This window comes from Myripristis murdjan, chromosome 20 (genome assembly GCF_902150065.1).
Source record: "Myripristis murdjan chromosome 20, fMyrMur1.1, whole genome shotgun sequence".
Lineage (NCBI taxonomy): Eukaryota > Metazoa > Chordata > Actinopteri > Holocentriformes > Holocentridae > Myripristis > Myripristis murdjan.
In genome coordinates, this window is record NC_043999.1 from 18,630,027 (window position 1) to 18,657,123 (window position 27,097).

The window sequence follows — 27,097 nt, forward strand, 5'->3', positions numbered from 1 at the left end:
ATTTCATAATATCTCAGCATTTGGAGAACAAGCAGTCAAAGAAATCAAATATAAATACATTTTACTGCATGGACATATGCTTTGGTCAGTACAAGAGAACCGATAACTAATGCCAACAGCCAAGGAGGTGAAGACAAACTGAGGATCAGTGAGCAGTCCCAACCTGCAAGCTTTTAGTTTAGGACGCAAACAGAAAAAAAAGGCAAAGACAAAAAGCATATCTTTCAAATAATACACCACTATTATGTAATTATCCTTTGATAAACAGTATACAGCAATACTGATCAATGTGGAACAGTCAATGTGGCCAGAACATTAAACTGATGTAGTGGTAATAAATGCAATAAAAACTAGTGGACCAAAGCAGCATTGTAAGCATCAGTCAGTTTTCTATGATATAAGTAGAAAACATGGACGAATCTGTGTACCATAGCTTTTGTCTGTCTTATATCTCAAAAGACAACATAATTCTAGGCAGTCTTTCTCATAGAAACAGGACCATGTTTTGTATTTCCATTTTTTCCTTACCACAGATAGTTTGGCAGTGGATATACAGGTACATCTAGCTGTGGGAAAATGATGCATGTAAAAGCATACTGTCACAAGTTTGATAGGGAAAAAGGCACTACTAGTATTGTGGAACCCACAATGTATCATTACATAAACCTCTACTGTATAACTAACTACAACCAGGAGACAAAATTTACAAACATCAGTAACAAGTCATTTTCCTCTTTATACATTTAATTCCTTGTGATGGAAGTCGCCTGACGTTAGTGTTTTGGTTTAGACAGCTGTTTCACAGTTTCAGCTTTGTTTATCATACTATGGCGACAATGAATTGTAAACCCAGCATAGAAATCAGTCTTCGTCATGAGTTGACCATTTCACTATACCCCAGTTTAAACCTAATTTATACAAAACTGTTATTGGCTTTAAGTATGAGTGTAGTTCACAATAAAAAATAGCACCTTGAAGCTACATTGTGTGACAAAGTCACAGTAAATGGAGGTGCACATCTGCACAAATAAAGGCACTTCTTAGTACATATAAATACACAGTCACATGGTACATGCATGTGTGTGCATGCACACAGCTTAAGACCTGAGGATGTGACAGCAAAATTATCTTGATAATATAACGGCAAGGAAATCAAGCTGAAAAAAGTATACAATTAATTAATGAAATGCTCTTTCAATTTTTGCTAAAGCAATACATTACGAATTATACCCACACCTAAGATGGTCTAAAAAACATGAAACCACCACGTTGACCACAGGTCCTTACATATCAGAAGGAATTTGTGTAGGCTCTCATATGGCACTGATGATCTCTAAACACAACTCATTCATTCACTGTAATGATTTCTTTAAAATGCTGATAATGACTAACCCTCATGTAATGTCAGCAAAATATAGAGCCCAAACAACTGGCCAAATGGCGCAGTTATTGCTCAAAGGCACCTTAGCATAAAAATTCCTTTTGGGAGGAAGAAACAGGAGGCCCAAGAACAAATAAGGGTATTCACACCCTTTTTGATGTAGCTGTGCATTCCAGCAAGACAAAAATGTACAGCACAGCCATGTTTTCAATTGGGGTAAAAAAAAGGAGAATCTATACATTGAGCTGTGAGTAGCCACAAAAGAGCTTTGCTCAGCCTCTACAAAGGTCCTTTACACTTGAGCAAAATGCTAAGATACACCTCAGCTTAGTAAAAGGCACACTGACGGTCCACAGCACATCATTTCAGAACCCCTGAACATTATTAGCTTTCTGGGACTGAATGCTCTTACCTGGCTACAGCAACAACAGATTGCCTAAAACATTATGATTATCATCTTTTGTATACCTACAGTTTCATCTGAACACATCTCGCTATCCAGTCAGATAAAATGAGAAAATGGCTTGTGGTGGTCGAAGGCTTCTCTCCTCACACACCAGGAAATGTGTGAATCGCTTGGTGCCAATAACAGCATCCATTCAGATACTTAAAGAAAATCCAGAAATGAAGTAGGAAAATCAAAAGCGTCAAGGACACAAAGAGTGGAAGCTTGTCATGGCTGATGTGGCGCCTTGGCCGTACCCCGCAGCACCTAGTCTCACTGCTACACCATGAACTGGGTGTATCCCTCTGCACCGGTGACGATGACATCCATCCAGATTCTCATGGCCTCGGGAGAGGGAGCGACCATGTAGTACACCCTGTCGTGGGTCTTGACACTGAAGGTCAGGGAGGGGTTGGGGCTCTGATGGAGAGAAAGGAGATGAGAGTGGGATAATGGGAGAGAGAAAAGGAGGAAGAGAAAGAGGAGGTAGTCAAAGTTAGGGAGAGAAAAAAGAAGGGTGGAGAAAGGGAAAAAGAGATAGGAAGAATATAAGGAGAGAAGGAAAATGGAAAGGAAAAGAAACATAATGATCAATTTGTGATAGAAAAAGGAAGACAGGAGTTGGTAGATGGAAGATACAGAAATACTATAATTTTACACACATACCTTATGTGCGTTTTTCAAGTGGTCATAATAGACCTCCTCAATGGCCTGGAAGTAGATGACCCCTTTCAGCTTGGCTTCATGTTTGTCTGCAGCACAGAAAATCACAAGCACAATGTATGTAACACTACGCACAGTAAAAAGAAAAGCACTTTACCTGTGGATGTGTGCTGTGTTTGATATGTAGCCTATGCCTTTCATGTGTGTACCGGTGTTAATGTCAACACTCAATTCATTCTATATGTCTTCTGTGTGCATGCCTTTCCCTGTTGTCTGTATGCTTTTCTGTCAGTGCGTTTGTGTCTCTGGTTGCTTGTGGTCTGTCCTACCTGCGTAGTAGGAGAGTGTGCGTCGGTTGCGGTCGAAGACGAACCAGCGTTTCTTCCACGTCTTGATCTTGCCTCCCATCTTGATCAGGTAGCCTCGGCATGTCTTTTCAGTGATGGACAGGTGGAAGCAGGTGTCTGCACTGTGGCCCGCCGACTCGATGTGAGCCCGTAGGTCAAAATCATCCTTTCGCACTGGCAGGTAACGAGTTAGTGGCCGGGACTGGGAAGGAACGTGTTAATGAGTACGGTGAGCAAGAGACGGAACTTGTTTGGATAGTAAGATTTAAGTGGAATCCTAACAGAGCAGTGTTTCCCAAGGAACATAAATGTAACTAGGAATTAAAGTAATATATTCCTGAACAATATCACTACTCTATTATTCCTATGTTGATATAATTAATTTGAAACATATAGTTTTATATCATACACAAATAGGACTAATAATATATGGCAGTGTGCTCCTTCTCTTTATTCTACTGCCAATAGCTGACGGCCGAGATAAGAGAGCAAAAGATGAAGAACACCACATATAATGAATAATGTCAACAGGGAAGTGGGGAGTGATTGGAACCATTTGAAAATGGGGAAATAATTAAAGAAAAGCAGGGAAATTAGTTACAGACATGAGAAGGAATGCTGTGTCTGAACCCCCCATAAAATCCTGGAAAAACCTGTATATTTTTCTGTCCATTAATGGCATGACGACAGGGGAAGAGGGTTCAAAATCATCTGTATTTAATGGGTAAAACATTCTACCTATGCTGCTGAGAAAAAAAATGCTTTTCTTTGTATAATAGCACTTCAGGCACAGACTCAAAAATTTTACTATACCACAAGTACCACAAAGTTAGAAACATCACCATATTTCCAAGCCCCATTAGCTTTATATTTATAGTAAAATACATAAATAGGCAACACAGTAAGAATTTCATTTGCAATTTTTTTTCTTCCCCCTCACCTGTGCCCTCTGCTTCTCTCGTAGCTTCACCTCACGGTCAATGAGTTTCTGACGTCTGCTCGTCTCCTCCTGCAACCTTTTCTCCAGTTCCTCCCGTCTTCTCTTCTCTTCCTCCAGGGCCTGCCGTCGTACCTCCATCTCTCGCTCCTAAGGGATGATCGCAGCATTATGACACATTGCACACACACACACACACACACACACACACACCTAAAAACAACTGCGGAAACATTTATGGAATGATGATTTATGAAAAAGGCAATATCTGGCAACTTTTAAAATTCCAGGAAGTACTGTACAGACACACACAGAGGTGGGTTTAACCAAAAGAAAAAAAAAAAATCAAACCAACCAGCCAACCAAATAATAAGAAACATGACTGTGGGATACTTTGGGAAGTACACCAATTTTATTTTTTGTAGCCTATTGTGTTGTTAGTCATGCTGACTTTTACATAATTGGCTGTCTCCTCCGTCAACAGGCTGCAAAATAGTAAGAATAAAAAGCTCTGTAGTGCTAACAAGCATAATGCTACAAAAGCTGACAGTCTGATGTATTGAGTTTTTATATGTAATCCATTAAGACCAGATGATGCAACTGTGTAAATACCAATTTTTATTCACAATCCCAATATTCTTATGGACACAAACGTATTATGTAAGGGTATATTCTACCATATTCTGCAAGAGTGTGCGTAAGCGAGCCAAGACAGATAGAGACAGCGCACATTTATGTATACTGTTGTGTGTGTGTGTGTGTGTGTGTGTGTGTGTGTGTGTGTGTGTGTGTGTGTGTGTGTGTGTGTGAGACCTTGTGCTCAAGGAGACGGTTCTTCTCGGCCTGGGTCTCTCTCAGGAGACGCTCCATCTCCTCCAGCTTGGCTGCATTTGAGGTACTGGCACTGCAACACACACAACACCTCTATATTTTAGAAAAAACTCAAAACAAATTTTAGAGGTTTTGACACACACTGTTCCCACAGGGTTGAATACTTTGCATGATGTTATGAGTGTGTTGACTACACTAAAATAATTATTCCACTTTTCGTTTTCACTTCAAAAGAACACCTGGAATGAGTTGGATGGGCACTTCCTAAACTTTGTCCACTCCTATACCCCCTGATGTCATCTCTTCTTTCATCCACTTCAACACCTCTCCCTCTCTCTGTGTCTGCTGTCTTTCCCTGTATCATTCCAAGCATTTGACAACTGGGCTGAATTTAAAACAAACAAAAAGTGTCATTTATCTTACTGAACTTGTACGTTACTGACTTCCTGACATTCAGTAGAAAACAGCTCTGCCTCATTTTCAGTCCCTTGGCTCCTCCTTTCACTCATCACTCTCTCAACCCTTAACCAATGTGTTCATATATATAACTTAATTATTTCTATTAAAGGACAGATGCAGCCGCAGCCACAGCCACATACTGCAAGAAACAGCTCAACTTTCATGGTGTACTACAGTGTTTGTAGCTGATGTTATATAGCTGAATTTACCTTGTTGCTGATACCTGTCCTATATCTGGGTTGGGTGCCCTTGTTCAAGGGTAGTATTGAAGTATTGAGCACTACTCGTACTGAGAATAAAACCAGCAACTCACAGCCACTAGGCTGTTATCATCACATATCATCATGTAAACGTTCAAAATGCAGCCATCATTTCTCAAATAAATCTTCTTTCTTTCTTTCTTTGTTTTTTTTTTTTTTTGTTTTTTTTGTTTGTTTTTTTTTTTTACAATGTTATTTTCTACAAATCTTCCAAATGCTGAGTAAACTTAGCCTGAAACATAAAGTATACATTGAGTCCTTGCTTGTGGATTTTTTCCAATTAGGTTTCATTCATGTCTAAGAAACAGGCCCTCAGTCTGTGTGATGACTGCCATGTAATTTTGCAGTCGTAGACACACACACACACACACACACACACACACACACACACACACACACACACACACACACACACACACACACACACACACACAGCACACCCTAATAAAACATTCTGTTTGGCATTCCAGCCCAAAGGCTACTCTCTCCTGAGAATACTCCTGATTATTTTGTTTGTGTGTGTGTGTGTGTGTGTGTGTGTCTGTGTGTGTGTGTGTGTGTGTGTGTGTGTGTATTACATCAAAAAGGAAATCCATTAAGAATGGGAGCCTGGATGTCAAGGCCATCTCAATATCACACCATCTATCTCTTCTCCTCTCTTTACTGGCGTGTTTGACTCCTGTGTCTCTGTCTAGTTTCAGGACTCCCAGACAGCAGACAGCTTGCGTATACATGACATACTGTAGATTCTCCATTCATACTACATTACAGGAAAGAGGTGTGTGTGTGCGTCTTTGTCACAACAAATCTTATTTCTCTCTCTCCCTTATTTCCTCTCAGTCCATTACCTTCCTCTCTCTCTTATCCAGAGCCAGAGGAAACAGATATGCAGTGTGTTTTGGTGGTGATGTCACAACAGTCTTCAGATGAATGGTACACATTAGACACAGTCTAAACAAACCAGGGAGGGAGGGAGAGGTAGAGAAACTCAAAGAATGAGAGAGAGAGAGAGAGAGAGAGAGAGAGAGAGAGAGAAACAAACAAAAAAAGAGGAGAGCAAGGGAAAAAAATGAGGAACGGGTTTCCCGCTCTCTTGTAACTCTTCCTAATCGGCTTCACCAGTTGACAGTTTCAAGACCTCAATCTTCCCCACACCTCTCCCGCTACTCTGCCACAGTATAAAGTTAACAACAACCACCAGCTACAGGACAGTAAATTTTGGCTTTAAGTACCAAGTCTGTTGATTCAGTTAGTCAGTTTGGCAGCCAGCCAGCCTGTTCATCACCATTCTCTTTCATTATAAAAATCACTTTGGCAGGTATGTAATTTTGCATCCCACAAGCCATTGTGGTCAGATGACTTTAAATTATTTTAATGCTCTGCTCTGTATTATCTTCTCCTTTTCAGCCTAGCGATAAACTGTGACATAAGACAACATTTTTAACAAAAGAATTACATATTTATTTCCACTGTAATCCAAAAGTGCCTTGAAGTAATCTGATTACATCACTCTTATTATACTAATGTCTTATCTAACTGAGTAGAATATTAATAGTGGCCAGCCGACCAGTGATTATTTTTTCAAATGACCTACCTCAGCTTATCCTGTATCAAACTTCCCCCTTCTCTCTCCTGTCACTCCCACCAGGATTTATCCATCCTGCCTCACCCATCCTTCCCTCCCTTCCTCCGTCTCACCTCCCCGTCTCTCTTCTCTTACCTCAGTCGATGAGAAGAAACTGCGCTCATTGTCAATGCAGACATTTCCAGTTCAAATCTGGTTTTGAGTACAGCTTTAAATATCTGAACTAGTTGTGGAGTGCTTGGTTTGTCTTCCTCCGGCACTTGTGCCTCCACAAAACTGGACACAGCATTGGCAAGATGGGACGAATCAAGCACTCTGCATGTAATTTGAAGTATACAAAATGTACTCTACTATTTTCTCCAGCACTGATTCAGTTACACAGTCCAATCCAATCCAATCCAACCAAGTGCAACACAGTCCAATCCATTCCAAAATTATACAGGCAGTCTACTCCAGGCAACATTTACAATGCAGAGGTCAACCTGCAAATGGTTTAGGACTATACAAAATCTATCTGCAGAAACAAGACTGTACCATTCAGAGGAACAGGAGGAGGGGAAACAAAAATGGACTCAACCACTGTAAACTGGAGAGAAAGAAGAGCACCACACATGGTTTTAGTCCAGAAGGGGGGCTGGACCCCTGAATTTACCTCCACATTCAAGCTGGTTCGCCCAGTTCAGTTCAACCTCGGGGGGTGGAATGCACACACACACACACACACACAGCTTCATGTTTTCCTTGTTCCGTAACCTGACACGTAAAACTCTAATCAAGACTTGCTCACAGCAGACACACACACACACACACACATGCATGCACACTCTACCCTACAGATCCTTCTTTCCAAGAAGGGACCATGAAAGGCGGGAAACCTCTGCTTTGCAGCTCCACACACTTTTTACATTAACTCACTTTCTCCTCTCTCTTTGTAGACCCCCCCCCTCCCATTCTGTCTAGAGCCAGTGTTTCACATTATGAAAACAAAAGGACTTGTTCTATATTCTCTGGTTTCTATCTTCTGTCTGACCAGAAAAGTGCTGTTTTTCTCTCTGTTTGCTTTCACATTATACATAGAGAGGGAATGATGAGAGTTGCAGCATGAGTCCAGTTTGTCGATATACACTTGAACACACACTAAAATACAGCTATACAACTTTGGATTTTGTTTTTTTTATGATGGTAGTTCGATACTACATTGATTATGCAGTCACATCATTGTTTGTATTGGTAATGCCTGCTTGTACACAGAAGACACTCACACCACACACAGTCTTCGTTTCTTTGTAATCTCCACAGACAGATATCATGTTTGCATGCGCATGTGTGTGCGCACACACACACACACATCACAGCCACTTACCTTGAGATATTGTCTGGAGAGCAGGCAGAGATGCTTGTTTCTATGGAGTCAGAGCTGTCCACACTCATTGTGTCAAAGGCCTGGTTGTCACGGTAACCAAAGGCATCAAGATAGACATTGGTCTGGGAGGCTGCCCGTGAGCCAGGCTGACCTGAACAAACAGACACACACATGCAGAGAGAGAGAGAGAGAGAGAGAGAGAGAGAGAGAGAGAGCAAAAAAGAGAAAGAAAGAGATTGAAATCAAAATCAATGTCAGCAACATGCATTAACTCTTAACTCCTTTTGTCTGTATGTTTGTGAGTATGAATGTGTGTTTTACCTGTCTGTGCCTTTCCCTCTGGGACTACAGTTTGCCCATAAGGCACAAGCCTTGGTTCACAATGCCCCGCCACCGTGAAACACACTCACACTCAAAAAACAATCCAGTTTCTAAATGTGTCCAAGTGGTAGGATGCACAAACAAATCCACTGTATCAAACAGCAGGGAACATGTCCCTCACAAAGGAAGAAGGACAAATCAACTACAATAACTGCAGAAACACTAACATTTACAATACCTTCCTTAAAGGTTTATGCAGTCCAAATACGTTTAGAAAGAAAATGAGTTTGAATCCTTACAAGACAGAAGGGTGGTCTGAGTACTTTGGAGGCAGAAGCTCATTTACTGGCTACAGGAAGAACACACACACATACTCTTCTGATACCATCTGCTTCAGACAGTAGACCCACCCATCTGATGACCCAGCTCAAAGGACCAAAGGGACCATGGGACCAGATAAATGTGCCAGTGCCAGGAAAACAGCACTATTACTAAAGACACAAAAACACTGCAGATATTTCAAATGCTGATTTGTTTTCTGAATATCTGTCTCAAAGAAATTCAATAATTAAACAATTATCTGTGAGACACAAACGCTGCTTGGATGCTTGTGGTTACACACAACATACAATTTCACCTATTAACAATACAGGATGTTGCATTTCTTAGTATTTTTTGGATGGAATTAACCTCTTCCTCATTCCTACACTATCTCCTCAGACAAATAAATAAATGAGAGACAGTCTAATCCTCCACAACACACACACACACACACACACACACACACACACACACACACACACACACACACACAAGTTGGCATGTGTGCAAAACTGCGGCCTCCCTTCCTCCACATACTTCCTAACAGGGAATGAATGTGACCATATATGGGGCATTTTCATGTTGCATTGCTGAAAAATTTGTTTATTTCAGACTACAGCTGATTATGTGTGTGTGTGTGTGTGTGTGTAAGTGAGAGAGGGGGGCCCTGTACCACCTGGCATTAACATGCATCCTGGGTGATCCAATCACAAGTGGACAGCTCTACGGATGTCTGTTCACACATGGCATCAAAAAACATTTCCACATGCATCTCAAGTCACCATTTTTTGATCAGATCTCACTTCTCAGCTCTATATACAAATAAAAACATATCCTACATAATTTCCCCTTGCAAAGTCCAAATGTGTGTTGTGTTTTTTTATTTCATGTTTTTGACTTAATCTAACAGGCGTTTAACAAAATGAGACTTGCTCACTCAAGCCTCATTTAAATGCACTGTCAATTAGGCTGCTTATGGCATATCTCACATCTGTAAGTTATTTCTGTCATTTCCTACCAAAGCATTTTGTTGCACAAAATTTGAGGGGCTCTTAAATAAACACAATAAATCATTTCCTACCAAAGCTGATATATTGTATTTAAAAAATATACTATTGTGGGTAAACAGTTTCACATTATTACAATGGCATGAAGGCAGAAAATGCATGTCTTGCACTGTGAACGAGGGGATTAAAGCAAGGGGCATTTGGCTGGAGCAGTGCGTAAGATAGAGGACGTCAGTTGAGTGGGCCGTCCTTCAATGAATCCTGGGACACATGTCTATTGACACTTCAAATGGGATGTAGACAAAAGTGTCCCAGACCACCTCTGAATGTGGCCTGAGTGACTGGATATCCAGATGCCTTGAGGTATAAATAAGAAAGGTATAAATGGGCACATTTATACCTGTTCTTATCGGTGACTGGATCACCTATTGATAGTTTTCAGTCATGTGACTTGCCGGGAGCCCTGGAGGGCAAAACAACATTCCAAGATGACAGCGTGCAATGGACTCTCTGCTGACAAACAAGAGAATAGTCATTTAAATCACCTGTCAGCAGCCGAGACAGAAAGATATCGAAATAAGTTGGAAGTGTTGGGCACCTGTGACCCGTATGCAGCACCGGCTGCTGTATACGAGCCGTTAAACACCGCCATGTGCCTGCCGGTTACCGGTATTTCCGATCGGGATGGGTAAATAATGCCACCGTTTGGGAGGTAAAGGACAAGGCATTCTTCATTATAAAAGCAAAGGTGAGTGCTAATTTAGCTAACACTAGCTATCAAATTAATTTTAATTTACGTCAATTCATGAGTCAGTTTCAGGGACGTTGTAGTCAGTGTGTAGCACAGTGATTATTTTGTCAGGTAAAGTCATTTAATATGAGATAAATCTGATCAAACATTATTTTCCAATGCCAGGTAAACCATTCCTACAGCTTAAATGACCCCCCCACTAACCGCCTGTGTTACTGTGGAGAAGGAGGGATTGGTGCGTTTTGGTCACTGCACTTGTATGGCAGGTCTAGGAGAGGTGTGTTCACACGTAGAGTTAGCTGGCTTCGCTGCAAATACATGTGTATTTGGAAGGCTGCCATGATTTGCTCTCCCCGGGGACCGAGTTGCGTTTGATAGCGCTGATCCACAGATTTCTCCTCTCAGGGTTGTCTTCATAGGACGGAATATGGTAAAAACACAACCCCGGCTTTTCTCCGCGGTGGTTTGTGCACCCAGCCGCACAACAACTGTCCGGTATTTTCGAGTAGTGTGTATTTCTCTGGCTTGTTCTAAGCCTGCGGGTGGCGGGCAAGTGTACTGTTTTGCCCTCCAAGGGGGCGTTCCATACGGACCGTGACGTCACATGAAAACTATCAATTTCTACAATATACATCTTAGTTGTCATTAGTCATATTAGTCCAATTATTAGTATTACTCAGTCCCAGTACAATCAGACCTATAATTATCATTATTACTATTCTTGCTATCATGGTTCTTACTATTACTATAATTATTATTGTCAGAAGTGGAATTATAATTACTAATAGTATTACTATGATTATTACTGTTGTTGCAACCACTATTAGTATTGTCGTTATTGTTAGGGGAGATTTTGGTCCATGGATTGAGCCAATATCTGTGGGGTTTCTGCAAAGTGCCTTGAGATAACTTTTGTCATGATTTTACTTTATACAAATAAAATTGAACTGAATTGAACTGAATCACCCAGGAGGCATGTTAATACAAGGTGGAAGCCAGACAAAGAGTCTGAATGAATATGTGTATTTGACTCGCATAGGCATCTTTATGTATAAATTAACATGCCTGTCAGTGTGTATTCATGTGTGTGTTTGCGTCAGGGTTTCCACTTTATGTCAAATGACTAATATGATTTTTGTTGTAATTTCTTAAACACAACATTTTTTCCATGATCAAAAATGTAAATATACTTCAGATTCAGATGTCATATAAAAGTTAGTAGTCCTGTTTTAGTCTACGGGGCAAGTGAACATAACATGAACACAATGGAAAATAAATATTACTTTTGGTAAATAACTAGTGGCTAATTTTCTTTCAAATGAGGCTGACAAAACTGGTGGATGGTCCATATGCGCATGTGAGGGTGCATGTGTGTACCTTTATGCAGACGCCTTGTTTCTGCTTCCTTGTTAGACACAGAGAGCATTCTGGGTAGAATACTGCCACAGCTGGAGCTCTGCATCAGAGGCTGATGGGACTGCAATGAACAGAGAAAGCCTAAAATCAGTATTTAAACTCGTTCTCTATTAAAATGAATTTTCAGTGCATCTTGTAACTCTGTGCATAATATCAAATAAAAGATTTGGAAAAATAATTTACAGAGAGCGCGACTGAAAGACAGACATGTGTAAAGTTTATTGTGTGTGTGTGTCTGTGTGTTTCAGTGTGTACCTTGGAAGGAAAGCTGCGTCCCAGTGTTGAGCAGGTGAACTGAGTGGGCAGAATGGGTGTGGTTTTCTTTCTGGGTAATGTATCGCTCATATGGGTGCCACCGTCTTTCTCACACCTCTTCCTCTCCTCCAGCAAACGGAAATGCTGATCACACACAGACACACACACATACAACCTGCTCAATATCAGAGATAAAACAGCACATTTACAATTACACTGTGCCCAGGAACATAAAGACACACACACACACACACACAATCCCCCACGCACACACGCACACACACACACACACACACACACACACACACACACGCACACACACACACACACACACACACACACACACACGCACGCGCACACACATTTTACCTGCCTGTGTCGGTGATGGTGTTTTTTGACAGGAAGGGGGGGAGGTGGAGAATCAGGGAGGGAAGGGGAAGGGTCTCGGTATGTCACCATGTTCTCTGGCCAATGGACAGAGGGTGTTTTGGGGAGGGGGTGGGGATTCAGTTGAGAGGAAGAAGAGGAGGAGGAAGAGGGCTGACAGTCGGTAGGAAAAGGAGAAAGACAGAGCTTTGAAAAGAGGAGAGTATCACTGTTAGAAAACTGAAAGAGTACAGAAGAACTTCCAAAAAAAAAAAGAAAAAAAAATCAGATTTCAATATACTATGCAGGTAGGAAAACTGAAACAAAAACAAATCTGTACAACACTTGCTGTCATACACTCACACTTTACACATAATCGCATACTAAAATAAACACGCAAGGCATTAACGACCCACACACACACCTCATCCTCTGCTGGTTTGGGGGTGCTGCCATCAGGGGAGGGACTAGGCTCGGATTCAGGGGAGGAATTGACCAGAGCGGGGACAGGGGTGGGTTTAGGTTCCCCGTCAAGCTGTGAGTAAAGCTCATTGATTTCACTGACTGTCACATAGCCCTAGAAAGACAGGGTGAGGCAGAGCATGGAGTGATTCAGCCATACTAAGACATGTTATTTCAGCAATGCACGGTGAGAAGAAACTTAAGAATTAGTTGTTAGAATGATGCAACATTTGCTTGCATTTTTATCAGATTAAGAGCAATAATTTGAAAAAAACATTCACAAACAGTAGTAACAAACAAATCACTTGTTAACAATTAAATGAGAAGAGCATACAAGACATTGAGGTTAACCATTCAAAGTGATCTTATGTGGTTATCTCACTAATTAAATACAGTGTGAGTATGAGCTGTGGATAGAAAGAGCTGTGTGCAAATTCCAAGAACTGCCATTCTGTCTTACTACTTTTCTACCCTAGACTGGTGAACAGGCAACTGACTTTCAATTACAGCTCCATCAATTAAAAGACAGAAGAGAGGAGAAGCAATTAATTAGAAAAAAGGATGGAAAGGAAGGAAGAAAGGAGTTGACTGAAAATAGAGTTTCTCAACATAGAGACAAAACAGACAAAAGTAGGGATGGATAAGAAAAACAAGAGAGAGTACCTCAATATTCTTGAGAGAAAGAAAGGAAAGGAGAGATGAGAGAGCTTGCAAGTCAGCAGGAGGAGAGAAAGTGGTAGAGGTGCTGTCACAGCAACAGTCGCTAGGAGACTGACACACATCAGCCAGAGAGGCTGTATCCTGCGACACAGAGAAGGAAATTCCATCCATAAGAAACTATGTGGCTTGCCCTGCTTAAGAGCAGGACAGATCTCCTTTTAAACTGACAGCTGTCAATATAAGTACCTCCTTCAGAGTGAAACCACGCCCTCCAGTAAGCTCTGCATATTTTCTTTCCAGAGCAGCAAGGTTTTCTTTCTCCTAAAAGATCAAAAAAACAAAAAGGCTATCAAAGCCACTGACAGGTAAAAAATTACCTCAGTCGTCAAGTATGTGGCAAACGTAATATGCATGGGTATACACACAAACGCCCACCCCTCCCCCAAAGTACCCTCTGCATCATGACTTCGAGGTTGCTCCTCTCCTTCAGGAAGCTGTCCTTCTCTCGCTGAGCCTGCTGGGTAATCTGTGCTGCCTGCTTCTTCAGAGTCAGCAACCGCTCCTGCAGCAACAGCAACAAAGAAATTATTACATGTTTATGTGTAGCTCATTGAATACAGCATGGCTCTGACACTCTTGTTTCAACCCAAACAATTTTCTTTTCTGTGGAGTAGAAATTCCTTGTTAACAAAATAATGTACCATTGTATGTTTTTTTCCATGTTTGACACAGATACACATACACATATACAGCTATTACCTTGCGTGTGACAGTGCTGCGCTGATAGTCAGCAATATCGCGGAGAAGTTGCTGTGTGTGTGTCTCCTTCTCCTCATCCTGTCTGCTCTCTCTCTCCAGCTGCTGGAACTCCAAGTCCTCAAAACGCTTTGTCTCTGCCTCTAGTACCTCACAGTCCTAACACACACACACACACACACACACACACACACCAAATAAAGGTTTAAAAGACACATGCATGTATACAGGGCTAACAAATAATGACTTAGACACAGGGAATCCTGCGTGCAGACGAAGATAGACAAGAACATTATGCGAGGACTTGCACACAAACCTACATACACACGCACCATTTGCATGCATGCAAACGTGACATATAAAGGATCCAGAAATGATAATGATATACATGCATATACACACAGAAACATGGCTTACTAAAATGTTCATAGGGTTATCTACAAATTACTAAAATTGTCTCAAGTGAAACAAATCATATAGACTGCTTCATGGAACACTTTACAAGAGAATAAATTCATATACAAGACTGTTAATTAGCAACTGGACACCTTTAACGTTGTCTTCACTGAACTGGAAGGTTACGTAATATTAAAACACACTGTTCTTATCAATTTCTGTAAAGTCAAGTTTTTAGTGAGATTTTTGATAGTGTAATAGGACTGTCTCAATTTTCAAATACCACATATTTAGTGAAAACCCTTTGAAATGAAACAGCATTGGTTGGGGTACAAACTATCTTACTATCTTAAACTAAAAAACTATCTTATCGCAGAATACAGTACACAAAGACAGACAAGGAAAACCAGACACACAGACACCTGATGTTTCATTGACACAGTCATGCAGAGAACATAACCACTACCTAACCAGTAATACAGTGGGCATGCAGCATGTTGCTTAAGTATTACCTCTGAAAAAAGACTCATGTCGCCCCTCCAAGAATACATGTAGGCAGCTTTTAAAGGCTACTACTGATCTGGAAATCCTTGTCAGGACAATGACTACAAACCCCTCAAGAAAGATGCTCACTTTTTGGCAAATGAAGTCACCGATTAATGTACTGTTGTGTGGCAAGATGATTAGTGGTAGTTTCACATCTATGTGTCTTTGGTATGTTGCTGTGTTTTTGAGATGATGCAAAGCTAGAAAGCACTGTCCATGTAGCATACTGTACATACAATGAGCTTAAATATGGAAATGTACAAGGTGAAACTGTCTTGATGATCAGAAAGCAGTTACAGGCTCATCATAGAGCTCATTTGCCCAAAAGTCAGTGTATTAATATAAGAAACAGAGGTCTTAGCCTGTAACTCTGAGAAGCTTTCTACTCTTGGTGAAATGATGACATCAAACATGCATCAAAATTCATGGGAGAGTTGGTTAGGGGAGGTGTAAGATCAAAGGTAGCAGTAAGCAGAGAGGGAGTTCACTCAGTAAGGAATATGGATGTTCATGCAAATGTGTGCATGTTTACGTGCATTTTTAAAGTACAACTAAAGCTATGTAAGCATTCATGAGTGTGTGTTTCTTTGTATGAGTCTGTTCATGTGAACATTTATGTCTGCACTGTTTTGAGTGTATACATTTTTGCATGCAAGACTGCATACTGTATGCATGTCTATGTTTCTGTATGTGTTCTTCTGAACAGTAGCACCTCAATTATCCAACCTCCGATTATAAGGAATGTTGGTCAACTGCACGGCCATTTCCTTTTTTTCTCCCCTCTCACTACAAGCTGTGTGCTACTCTCCAGTAGCCTACAATACAGTAGCCTGCTAATCTAATTCTGTTGCTGTTACAGTATTGTTCTCCAATAAAACAACTCTATTATTCATTGGTTAGTTTGTTCCTGTGTGCGTATGTGCATTGCTGCCTCAAAGTGATTGCCTAATGTCACAAAGTGCTCACAAACAACTGCTTTTTTACTGGCAGATACGCAGGACCTGTTTGTGCTGGTTTAAAGACTGTTTGTTCTTCAGTAAATGAGTCTATTATTCAGTGGTCATTTTGTTCCTGCATGTGTGCATGTGTGCATGTGTGTGCAACAGTCACAATCAACAATAATTTTACTGCCCGGCCTACATATTTGTTATGTGTTTTAAAGGCTATTTGTACCACCGAAGTGTTTGAAAACCACTAAAAATATATTTCATTAAATAGATTTTTTTTGTTCTTCCCAAAAGCTTTGGTGCATTTTGATGCATGTTTCAATTATCCAAAATTTCAGCTATCCAAAATACCTTCCTTCCCAAGAGGTTTGGATAATCAAGATTCTACTTTGTGTTCTGTGTTCATATGTCAACACGTATGCATGCATATGCATACGTATTCACACAGGCAAGTGTGTATGTTCCTGTGAATGTGTGCATGTATGTGTGTATGTGCGCACATGTACTGACCCTGGCTAGCTGCTCCTGCAGGGGTTCCTTGGTGGCCTCAGGGCAACTGTCCAGCTGGGAGCGCTGCTCACACACACTCTGAGCCAACCTCTCTACTCTGCCCCTCTCTGCCTGCAGCAACTCACACGCCTGGCACAGGCACATACATGCACACATACCGCACAAATATTCATGTACACATTCATATTTGTGTACATAAATATATACACACACACACGCACACACACGCACACGCACATAAACACACGCACGCACGCACGCACGCACGCACGCACGCACGCACGCACGCACGCACGCACGCACGCACGCACACACACACACACACACAGGACAGAGAGAGGATGGCAGGGTTAGTGGGAGTGGGGAGCCACAGTTAGTTACTACGGCAACCAGGGCTGCAAGACTGGCATAGAGGTGAGACGGAGGGAAGCTGGATGGAAAAATAAAAGAATGGAGAAGGGGAGAGGAAGTGCAAAAGGGAATAAAAACAGGAGGGAGATATCAAAGGTGTCCTGAATCCAGTCTCTGGCCTTTACTCCCTCAGTGTCTTCCAGGAAGGTGATGGAAAGGAGGGAGAGAGGTGTGGGAGAAGGGAAAGGGCCGGGAGGGAGAGGAGGGAGATGCAGAATGGTTCAGTGGAGGGTGGACTAATGACATGTTAATGGTCCTCTCTACACATATAACATACGCAGACATCCAAATACTTTACAAGCACACAACCCCAACTTGCAACACCATCTAAACTAATCATTCTTACTCTCTCTCAGTTCCACGATGTTGTTTATCATGTATCTACCAGCTGCGGGGTCGATGGAAATTTCAGAACCAGGTCAGGACACCCAACAGAGGAGAGGGTGCCAACCCAAAACACATACACACACGCACAAAATTCCACCCATTTATCCACTTACACCTCCCACCCTGTCACTGATATTCTATATTGGTATAAATGCACACACCCACACACGGTGCTCTAACTGTGAAGTCTAAGATAGGCTCACTTGGTGACCGCTATACCCTGGGCAGTATTAGCAGCAGTATATTTGGACCAGAGATGGCATGAGAAGGATTAACACCTTCCAGTTAGTCACATGACCATTCAACATATGTGTGTGTATTATGTGTCTGAGGGTAGCATATATATTTTCAAACACACTTGTACACATGCACAAATCTCATGATGGGAAATGTATATGCTGTTGATATTATGTTAAGTATATGGCATATAAGGTTTTAAAATGCATGCCTATGGGACTTTTTTCCCCACCAGGAATAGTATCTGTCATCTCTCCTTTTGATTACAAATATCACTTACCACTCTCTTATAAAAACAATGTTAAACAATTTGCAGAAAATGAATCACTCAACATATTAGTCTCGAGACCTGCCTTGGACGCCTTCTGTGTTTTTCTTGGTGGGTTTTGGTCTCCATGTTGGTAATTTTACTCTGAAGAGTCTGTGAAATGTTCCTCTCCCTCTCTCTTACTGTTTTACAGTTCACTGTGTTAAATATAGTTAAATGAGTACTGTTAAATACCTTCTCTTTTTCCTGCTGGGACTTGGTCTCTAGGTCAGCCATCTTGTTGTGGAGTGCCTCCAGAGCATCTTTCTCCTGCTGGAGTGCAGCTAGCTCTGACTCCTGTTCACCCTCCACCAGAGCTTGCTCAACCTCCACCTTGGATACACACCAGTTGGCGATTCAATGAGCAAATTAACTGATCACACAAACAGTGAAAATACCAGTCAATCTATCTTCTATTACTACTTCTATTTTACTCTGAGGACGCAAGGAAACAATGTTTGATTAACTGTTTGTTCCTCAATATCCCTCAATCTGACCTTCTGATCTTAACTCAGCATTCTGCTACTGAAAAAATATATTAATAAATTCTACTGGGGTGACCCATCTTATTCTGCTTTTTTCAAGACACTTGATCCTCAAAAACACTTGAAACAAGTGATATTACTTATTGGATACAAGTGTAATTATCACACTTCAGAATTTACCATTTGTTTTTCAACAAACAAGATTTCAAGGCTCAAAATGTCAAAGTGTCTAGCTGTCCATACTGCCTCACTGCCTCCACCACTCCCTCTCGCCTGTCTCCGTAGTCCCTACCTCTCGGACAGATTCCTCCATCTGGTTGTCTAGCTCTTTGATCTTCTGCTCAAGCTCCTCCATGTTGTTTAGCACCTGGATCCTCTCCTCCTCCACACGTCTTACTTCCTCTTCTGTGTGCCTCACCTCGTGTCCCTGCCGATGAACTCCATCATCCAGAGCCTGGTTATAACATTTAGGACAGACACTAGTTGAACCAAAGTTTGAATTTAGTTGTACCATAACAGCTTAGTGGAACATTTGCAGCAGGAATAGGGATTACTAGTCAAGAATTAACTGTGATATTCATTCACAGATTATGAACATCTTTAGCTCAATAATGTGGTCATTTAAAAAGGGGAATGAGTGTGGGAATGGTTTCCCTATCATTAAATTAAGTTATGAAATGCTTTCACCTTTATTTGCAAAATTACAATTTGCCTTCCCAGTTCATTCCCCCATTACTTTTAAAAAGGGTACCCACTAGACAGTTCAGTATTACATGTCTAATACTTGGCACTGTGCTGAGAATTTTTTAAATGAAAAAAGAATTTTTGTGAAAAATCGTACTCCTCACAAGAGTGGAAAATTTATGCATTTCATTACAAACAAGTTTGTTTAGCTATTAATAAAAGAGGTCAAGTGCAAACACACATGCACAGACATGCACGCGCGCACACACACACACACACACACACACACACACGCACCCAAACAAACGCGTGTGTGCACACACATACACACACAAACACCAGTTGTCAATTTGAGATGGTCGCTCTTGGCCTGCTCTAATTTAATAAGTGGCCTGTAAATATCTCCCACCTGTGTGTGCATCTGTGCACTAAGATGTGTGTGTGTGTAGTTGCACTTCAAGTATTGACAGGAGTGATGCTTGTCACTCTCCTCTCTTCCAGAAAAGGTAAGAGCATAACACTTCCCACTTTAAGCCTGATTAAGCTTCGATAAATCTGTCTAAAGGTCTTGTTAACATGAAGATAGGTGACGAGCTGCCTACTCTACACTTCACCATACACTCCCATCCATTAAAAGTGCTCTGGACAAGACCTTTGAGTGTATACAGTATGTGTTTGTGTAAGGTATAAATTTAGGTACATTAATTGTATTTTGTAAAGTAACTTGAATTCTGAGCCCTATGTATTTACCTGAAATTTTATGACAGATAAAGCTTTGACATCAAAAGAAATGCTGTATGGTTGCACAACAGTGATACTGAATTTCCCCTTGGGGATCAACACAGTATTTCTGATTCTGACATTCCAGGAAGTAAGCTCCCTATTTTTTATACCTCAGTGATCCTCTGTGCATGTGGAGAAGGTGAGGGGGCGGAGCCTCGAAGACTGATGGCAGGTGACTCTGCCCTGTTGTCACGGTGACCGCTGCAGCGCCTCCGTCGTACCTGGAGGTCACTGTCATAACCGTAACCATTTTCCGATCCGGCAGAAGTGATATGTCCATTTGTTCCATTTATGGTTGAAGAGTCTGAGAAGACAGACTCTGGTGCATCATCATCGTCGTTTACCTGGAGTTTCTCAAGTTCCCGATTGATCTTTTGGAGGTCGGCCACAGCGGAGCCAGGACTTGTACCTGTGTCCTTCTCGGCCCGGCCCAGCTCTGAACACAGAGACAAGATGGTCTCCAGCCGCTGACGCTCCTGTGATGAAAACACACACACACAAGCACACCAAAATACACAAAAGTTACAGCACTTACAAATGTAATCCTATGTCATTCAATAGCACTGACACTGTAAGGGACAAAATGCCGATTTTTGCTGCAGCCAAAATGCCCCATGATGCCACAAGGGGCTGGCTGTGTTCCATGAATAGCATAATATATTGCACAGTCAAATAAGTCAGATAGAACTCAAACAAAATGTTGGTTTGAGGTGTATTCAAGTTAAAATACATTTTAACCCCAAGTCAGAAGAAAGCTATACACAACACCTTATATGAAACTTTTCCACTCTATCCTGGAAATTTTTGTATTCATATGTGTTTTTAAACTGGTCAAATTAATCTGAAAAGCTATAACAAAAATAATAATAATAATAATAATAATAATAATAATAAAAACTTTCTATTAAATTCCATATCAGACGGGAAGAAGCGCAGCAGCTGAACCAAACGGCAAAACAAGGCAATAGTTTCCATTGCTCAGATTACCTGGGGGAGCATTGCAGTAGTCACTTCCGCTGGTTAGAATGTCCTTGTTTATTTTGACATACACTCAGTAACATCAAAAATCCTTCCAAATGGTCTTCATTGCCTACAGAATCTGTGACATCTTGGAAATATATGTTTTATCCTTACTGGAAAACCCCACAAGGAGAATTCACTCTGCTTGCCACGATTCTTCCTGCCCTAACAACACAAACTACAGAGATTGCAGTATGGAGGCTGCAAAGTGCCAAAATACTCCCCTATAGGTTCAGCTATAATCTTTCTAGACGGAGTGAGAGACATATAAACCACACAGCAAGCCTGCGTGAGTAATATTAGAGAGGGAAAGGCATGGGAATGAGAGAGAAGGAGGGGGTTTAAAAAAGCAGGAAGGACAGAGATGAGATGAGAGAGAGAGGGAAAGAGAGAGAGAGTGCTAATGAGATGGACAACTGTCAACTGTGATCGGAAGTGTGTATGGGAACAAGACATGTCCACATACAGGAATGAGTATGTGGCTGTGTGTCAAATTGGCATTATGGCAAGAGGTTTTCCAGGGAATGTTGCTCTTAGATGGTACCAGAACTAGTTGGCAAGACAAAAAAGTCTATAAACTCAGAGCACATAAAAAAGGAGAGTGGAGAATTATTAAGAATGTAAAAAGGCCTATATGCATGCAGGTTTTAACACACAAACTAACATACACAGCCCTTTAATAGTATATTATATAGACCAGGAGCCGTAGTAGCAAAACAAGCCTGTATCAGCTTGTCACCTTGTCCTGTTCTGATAGCCACAAGCCTATTTAGAGCTGTTAGAGTGACCAGCTGTCAACTAGTGAGAGAGTGAGAGTGTGAGAGGGAGAGAGGGAGAGAGGGAGAGAGGGAGAGAGGGAGAGAGAGAGAGAGAGAGAGAGAGAGAGAGAGAGAGAGAGAGAGAGAGAGAGAGAGAGAGAGAGAGAGATCATTAAAGACAGCAACTACAGAACGAGAGGATGGAGAGAGTCAGAGACAAAAGAGAAGAGATAAGAGAGATTATCTGGAAGAAGAGCGGAAACAACCGGAGAAATATGACCTGTAGCTTTGGCAAGCTGACTCATGGTGGACTAATATAGGAGCACAGAGGTTTACACTGTGCTCTTTCTCTCCCTTTCTTTGCACATTTTAAGTGGCATGTTTCATTACATAGAAATCAAGTTTTTTTTGTAAGTGCCTGTAAAATATTTCCATAGAGTGAGGTTAGATATTACTTTCTTATCACCTCTTCTCCCCTGTGTCTTCTCTCATTATCCGCTCTTTTTTATAATCTGTGGTAAACATTACATTGATCTTTTCTTTTCAGTTTAGCCTTTGTTCCCTTCATTCTAGTTTTGTCAGAAAACTGCTGTTCTTTCCAAATGCTGAATGGGTGATACTCAGAGGTCATCAAAAAATTTATTTGCATCGTTATGCTGAGGGGCACATGACACACGAGCCTAAACTTACTATATCAGTATAGAGAAAAATCAAGACAGTCAGTCAGTATATTTTTCTGAGAGTATCTGGATGCATAATGGCACCAAGTGTCAGAGATGAAAATAAACATCACAGACAGTGGACATACAGACTTGTACAAACATCTTAAGATACAAAGAATACCATTCATCTGTATAACCGCTAGAGGGCAGACTAACTTAAGATAATCAAGACAAGCGTTCCATCAACTCTTCAGGCTAAAGCATTCAGGAGTTTGAACTAGAGATGCCAATAGCTCACACTGCACAGCCCAAACGTTCTTATAAAAGCAGCTCAGCTGTTAAATATTAGTCAGACTCTTGAAAGAAACAAAGAATTTGCTGACTAATTCTGTGGAAGTTTACATTACTGTTGGATTCACACTACAGAGGAAGATTCTCACTTTCATCACAAGGCCTGAACTGAGAATATCTGTTTTTAAATTAAACCACATCAAAACATATGAGTACTAATTATACCAGGAATAGACCCAGGCCCAATTCTAAGTTCTGGCCCAGAACTGAAAAATCACTGATGTTGAATGGGTCAACCACAAACCACAAATTCATCTGCAATTTGGACAGAACTGGGAAAACTCATTGGAGAAATGAAAGCTCTGCACGCAGCTAAAATCAAATATAATTAAGTCTGCTTGAATCAGAACTTTGTGGAAGGCTTAATTTAGATCAGCATTAATCTCAGTATTGCTGGGTGGGTGTAAGTTGGCTCTAAAATCAGACATGGGCAAGTCCAAAAGATGTCAACATGTTCACATATACAGTCCAAGCATTCTGAACATCACTTTGTAGTTTGCTGAGGGCAGTTTAGGTTGTACCATAAACTACTTTTTTACAGTGAAATGGACACCAAATGTCTGGCTGAGAACTGGTAAAGTTCACTTTACATGTGTCAGACTGTGGCTATGTGAAAGTCAAAGGCTAAGAAAGAGAAAAGGACAGAGATTACGGGTCCAAGTCTCATTATATGTTGAGCATGTGTGTGTGCGGGCATCTGTGTGTTTTTCCACCTGCTACACTACAGCTCTGCTCTCTAATCTGCTTGGTTTCTCTGCTCCACATCTGACTGATGTGTTCTGTGGCTCTTCAGTGGTCTGAACCACACTGGGCGGACCTCCAGATGACTGACACAAACACACACACACGCACACAGCCAGAGTGAAAGGGTAAGAATAGCCCTGTTAGTATGGGCAAGCTGCCAGAGGCATCTGCCTGGTGGTGAACTTCCCTTCGTGTATATGTGTGTTAATCTCCCAGAGAGAATATGTTTGGGAGGACAAGGAGGAGGTTAGAGTGAAGGCAGGCATTCCTGCTCTCACTCCATCTCCTTGTGTTAAGTGTGTGTGTGTGTGTGTGTGTGTGTGTGTGTGTGTGTGTGTGCGTGCGTGTGCATGTTTGTGTGTATAAAATGACATTATCAGCAACAATAAAAGAAAAACACAAAATAACAGTTACCTCCCATTACAAATGATAGATGTTGTGTTCATATAAAAATATAATGACCTGCATTTAAAGACAGACAAACAAACATGTCACAACACATACACATGCAAACACACACAAAAAACTCACCAGTCTCTCCACCTCCTGCTCGCGGAGCCTCTCATCTCTTTGCCGTTGGTGGTAGTCGGTCAGTTCCTCCTTCCCACTCAGCGAGCTGATACTCCCCCTTCTTTCCCTGAAGCCCCCTGGTGGGGTCACCCCCGCTTTGCCAAATGACTGCCTCCTCTCCCCCAGCCCCAGGCCAGGCTCCAAGCCCCCCTTGCCAAAGGAAGACCTCCTCTCTCCAAGTCCAAAGCCTATTGCACTGCTGAGCTCCTGGCCCACCCCACGCCGTTCCCCCTCTGTGGAGACTATACGGCTGGCCGGCTTCTCCGGCTCTGGAGGGCTGGAGCCCGTGGAGCTGAGGGAGCCCACAGAGCTGGTGGAGGTCAAGCTGAGTTTTTTGGCCACGCGAGGGGAAGAGGAGCCCCCTGCCCTAGATGGGATGGTCACATCAGGAGGGGCAGAGGTGGAGGCAGTGGTAGAGGTGAGGATCTTAGGAGAGGAGAGGGAAATGGACAGGACCCCTTCTCCCTGTGTTGTGCTCTGGGTTTGACTCCTGCTGGAGGCCTGCTGGCTCGAGCTGTGACTGAGGTCTGGACCGGCATTTTGGCTACAGCTGATGCTGTTGTAATGGTCTTTACTGAGTTTGTAACCCCCAATGACATCAGACCTTCGTGGAGGCAGTGTTGTCAAGGTCACTAGTCTGGTGTTGTCACGGGGAGAGGGGGAAGGGCATAGGCGTGGCAGTGAGCGGCTGTGCCCCCCTCCAAGCATCCCACTCGCCGAGCCTGCTGAGTACTTCCTGGTTCGGCTGCTGGGTGATGACTCTTGGTTGCCATAGCTACGCCGTCCAAGACGGGGGCTTGAGGGCATGCTGGCCGCACCTCCTGATGATGGCGTACGGGATGAAGAGTAGGAGGTGGGAGGAGGAGAGAGGAGGAAGCTGTCGCTACCAGCAACAGAATTTGAAGACCCACCCCCATTCCATGAGAACAGTAAAGGAGAGGAGCCCTGGTTGTGTGGTCGCCGGCCATCACTGATGCCGAGGAGGGAGCTGTCCTGGTTGCGGCTGGCAGAGGAGCGGGACATCAGAGATGAGGAGGGGTCAGAGCGTCGGGATGGAGAGGGAGGGGCAGTGGATTTGATAGACAAGGGTGGGCGATCAGAGCCATATAAACGTCTCGCCTGCTCCTGATAGGATGACGAGGAGGAGGCAGAAGATGTTATAGGTGTGGAGGGAGGAGACTGAGGATATAAAAAGAGAAAGGAAGATCAAGAAAAATAATCACCTATGGAAAAGTTCTAATATACCAATACTTCAATATTGAGTGAATTTAAAAATAACTACATACATAAATACATAAAGTCACTGAAGCAAACATATCTAATACAACATATAAACAATTTATGAAACTCAAGTTAAAAACATACTTTAACAAAGACATATAACAACAAAAATGGTAGAAAATATGTAACAGGCAGAGAAATGTGAAAATAGTGTAAAAAGGTCATACACTGTAAAATAAAAACAACAACAACAAAAGATTTAAAAGTAGGCATAATGAAAAGACAGTGGTAAAAATTATGGTGTTTAAAGTATGATTTAAGAAGTGAATAAAAACTGAATTTATAAAGGCAGAGCTCAGGGGTAGTTAGTCCTGTTTGTTCTCTGTAATGGAAACTTGACTAATGAGTAAACCCTGAGTCCCGTTAGTAGTGTAAACCAGGATAATGGGTGAGCCCTGCTTAGTTATGTTTGACTCTGCAATGGAAACTCAGGTAATTAGTAGACACCGGTTAACACTGTTTTACTCCAATGAGGAATGGCCTGCAAAAACAGAAACCAGGACAACACACCTTGTATCAGAGCTAAACAATAAGTTGAATGATGCCTGACCTGTGTCATGCTGAAGTAGGAGGGGTTAGCATCCCCATTGGCTTTCAGGCTGTTCTCCAGGGCGATCTTCTTGCGCTGCAAGGTGTCCATCAAATCCCGGAGCTCGGAGGCTGATCGCATGCCCCTCGTGCTGCTGGCTCCACCCACCACTGCATGGCTGTAGTCACTGCTGAACTTCAAGTAGTCTGGAAGGGTTTAGAGAGAGAGGCACAGTGGAAAGGAATACATATGGAGAGCAGGAGACAGAAATACAGGGGAACATTCATGGGCAAGAGAAAGAGAAACAGGAGAGGGAGATGTAGACGACAGGAGAAAGGGAAGGCAGAGTATGGAGGGGAATGGACATATTGAGAGAAATTAAAGTGGTAATAAATGAATACAGCAGTGAGACAGACCAAATGAGAAAATTTAGTCAAATGGGCCACAATTAAAATGAAAAACAAGACAACACTGGACATGGGAAGGAGGGAGATAAACACTCTTAAACCATTAAAAATAATGGAAGCAACCAAGCATTTTCATTAATTCATTTGTGGAAAACCTAAAATGGTCAAGAGATCAGCAACAGGAAAAGAATATGGTAGAGGAGGAAGAGTAAGAATGGGTGAATAGGACAAAATGAGAGTGAGAGGGGAAGGAGAAAATTTGGGTTTGGTCTGTACCTGAAGCTGAAGCTATTCATAGATGGAGCCCTTGGCAGAACAAACCCAACCCAAACAATCCTCAGCTGGCAGTGAATCACCCAGAATAGGAGCCAATGCGCTCTCTCTCACACACACACACACACACGCAAATGGCATGCACGTACACACACAATTGCACAAAACCATCCTTCTGATCCAAAACAAACACACATGTGGTAGTTTAAGTCTAACTTGAGTC

At 41.9% G+C, this 27,097-nt stretch overlaps 1 protein-coding gene across 4 annotated transcripts in view; it reads right to left on the bottom strand.

The window, feature by feature from the left end:
* Positions 1-396: 396 nt before the first annotated feature.
* The window catches only part of phldb2b (pleckstrin homology-like domain, family B, member 2b), a 52,100-nt gene continuing 25,399 nt past the window's right edge, over positions 397-27,097 (bottom strand). For 2 of the 4 annotated variants that reach the window (XM_030079442.1, XM_030079446.1), the window contains 18 exons: positions 26,216-26,400; positions 24,346-25,563; positions 20,390-20,755; positions 19,105-19,266; positions 18,523-18,660; positions 16,986-17,114; positions 14,590-14,745; positions 14,282-14,392; positions 14,077-14,151; positions 13,133-13,285; positions 12,343-12,486; positions 12,049-12,148; positions 8,272-8,422; positions 4,587-4,677; positions 3,777-3,923; positions 2,819-3,038; positions 2,493-2,578; positions 397-2,246 (listed from right to left, as the gene is read on the bottom strand). In XM_030079442.1, the coding sequence (XP_029935302.1) occupies positions 2,106-2,246; positions 2,493-2,578; positions 2,819-3,038; positions 3,777-3,923; positions 4,587-4,677; positions 8,272-8,422; positions 12,049-12,148; positions 12,343-12,486; positions 13,133-13,285; positions 14,077-14,151; positions 14,282-14,392; positions 14,590-14,745; positions 16,986-17,114; positions 18,523-18,660; positions 19,105-19,266; positions 20,390-20,755; positions 24,346-25,563; positions 26,216-26,400 (3,773 nt within the window). In that variant the 3' untranslated portion in view covers positions 397-2,105. The remainder of the gene's footprint in view (positions 2,247-2,492; positions 2,579-2,818; positions 3,039-3,776; positions 3,924-4,586; positions 4,678-8,271; positions 8,423-12,048; positions 12,149-12,342; positions 12,487-13,132; positions 13,286-14,076; positions 14,152-14,281; positions 14,393-14,589; positions 14,746-16,985; positions 17,115-18,522; positions 18,661-19,104; positions 19,267-20,389; positions 20,756-24,345; positions 25,564-26,215; positions 26,401-27,097) is intronic. The other 2 variants (XM_030079445.1, XM_030079444.1) reach the window with 2 other exon arrangements.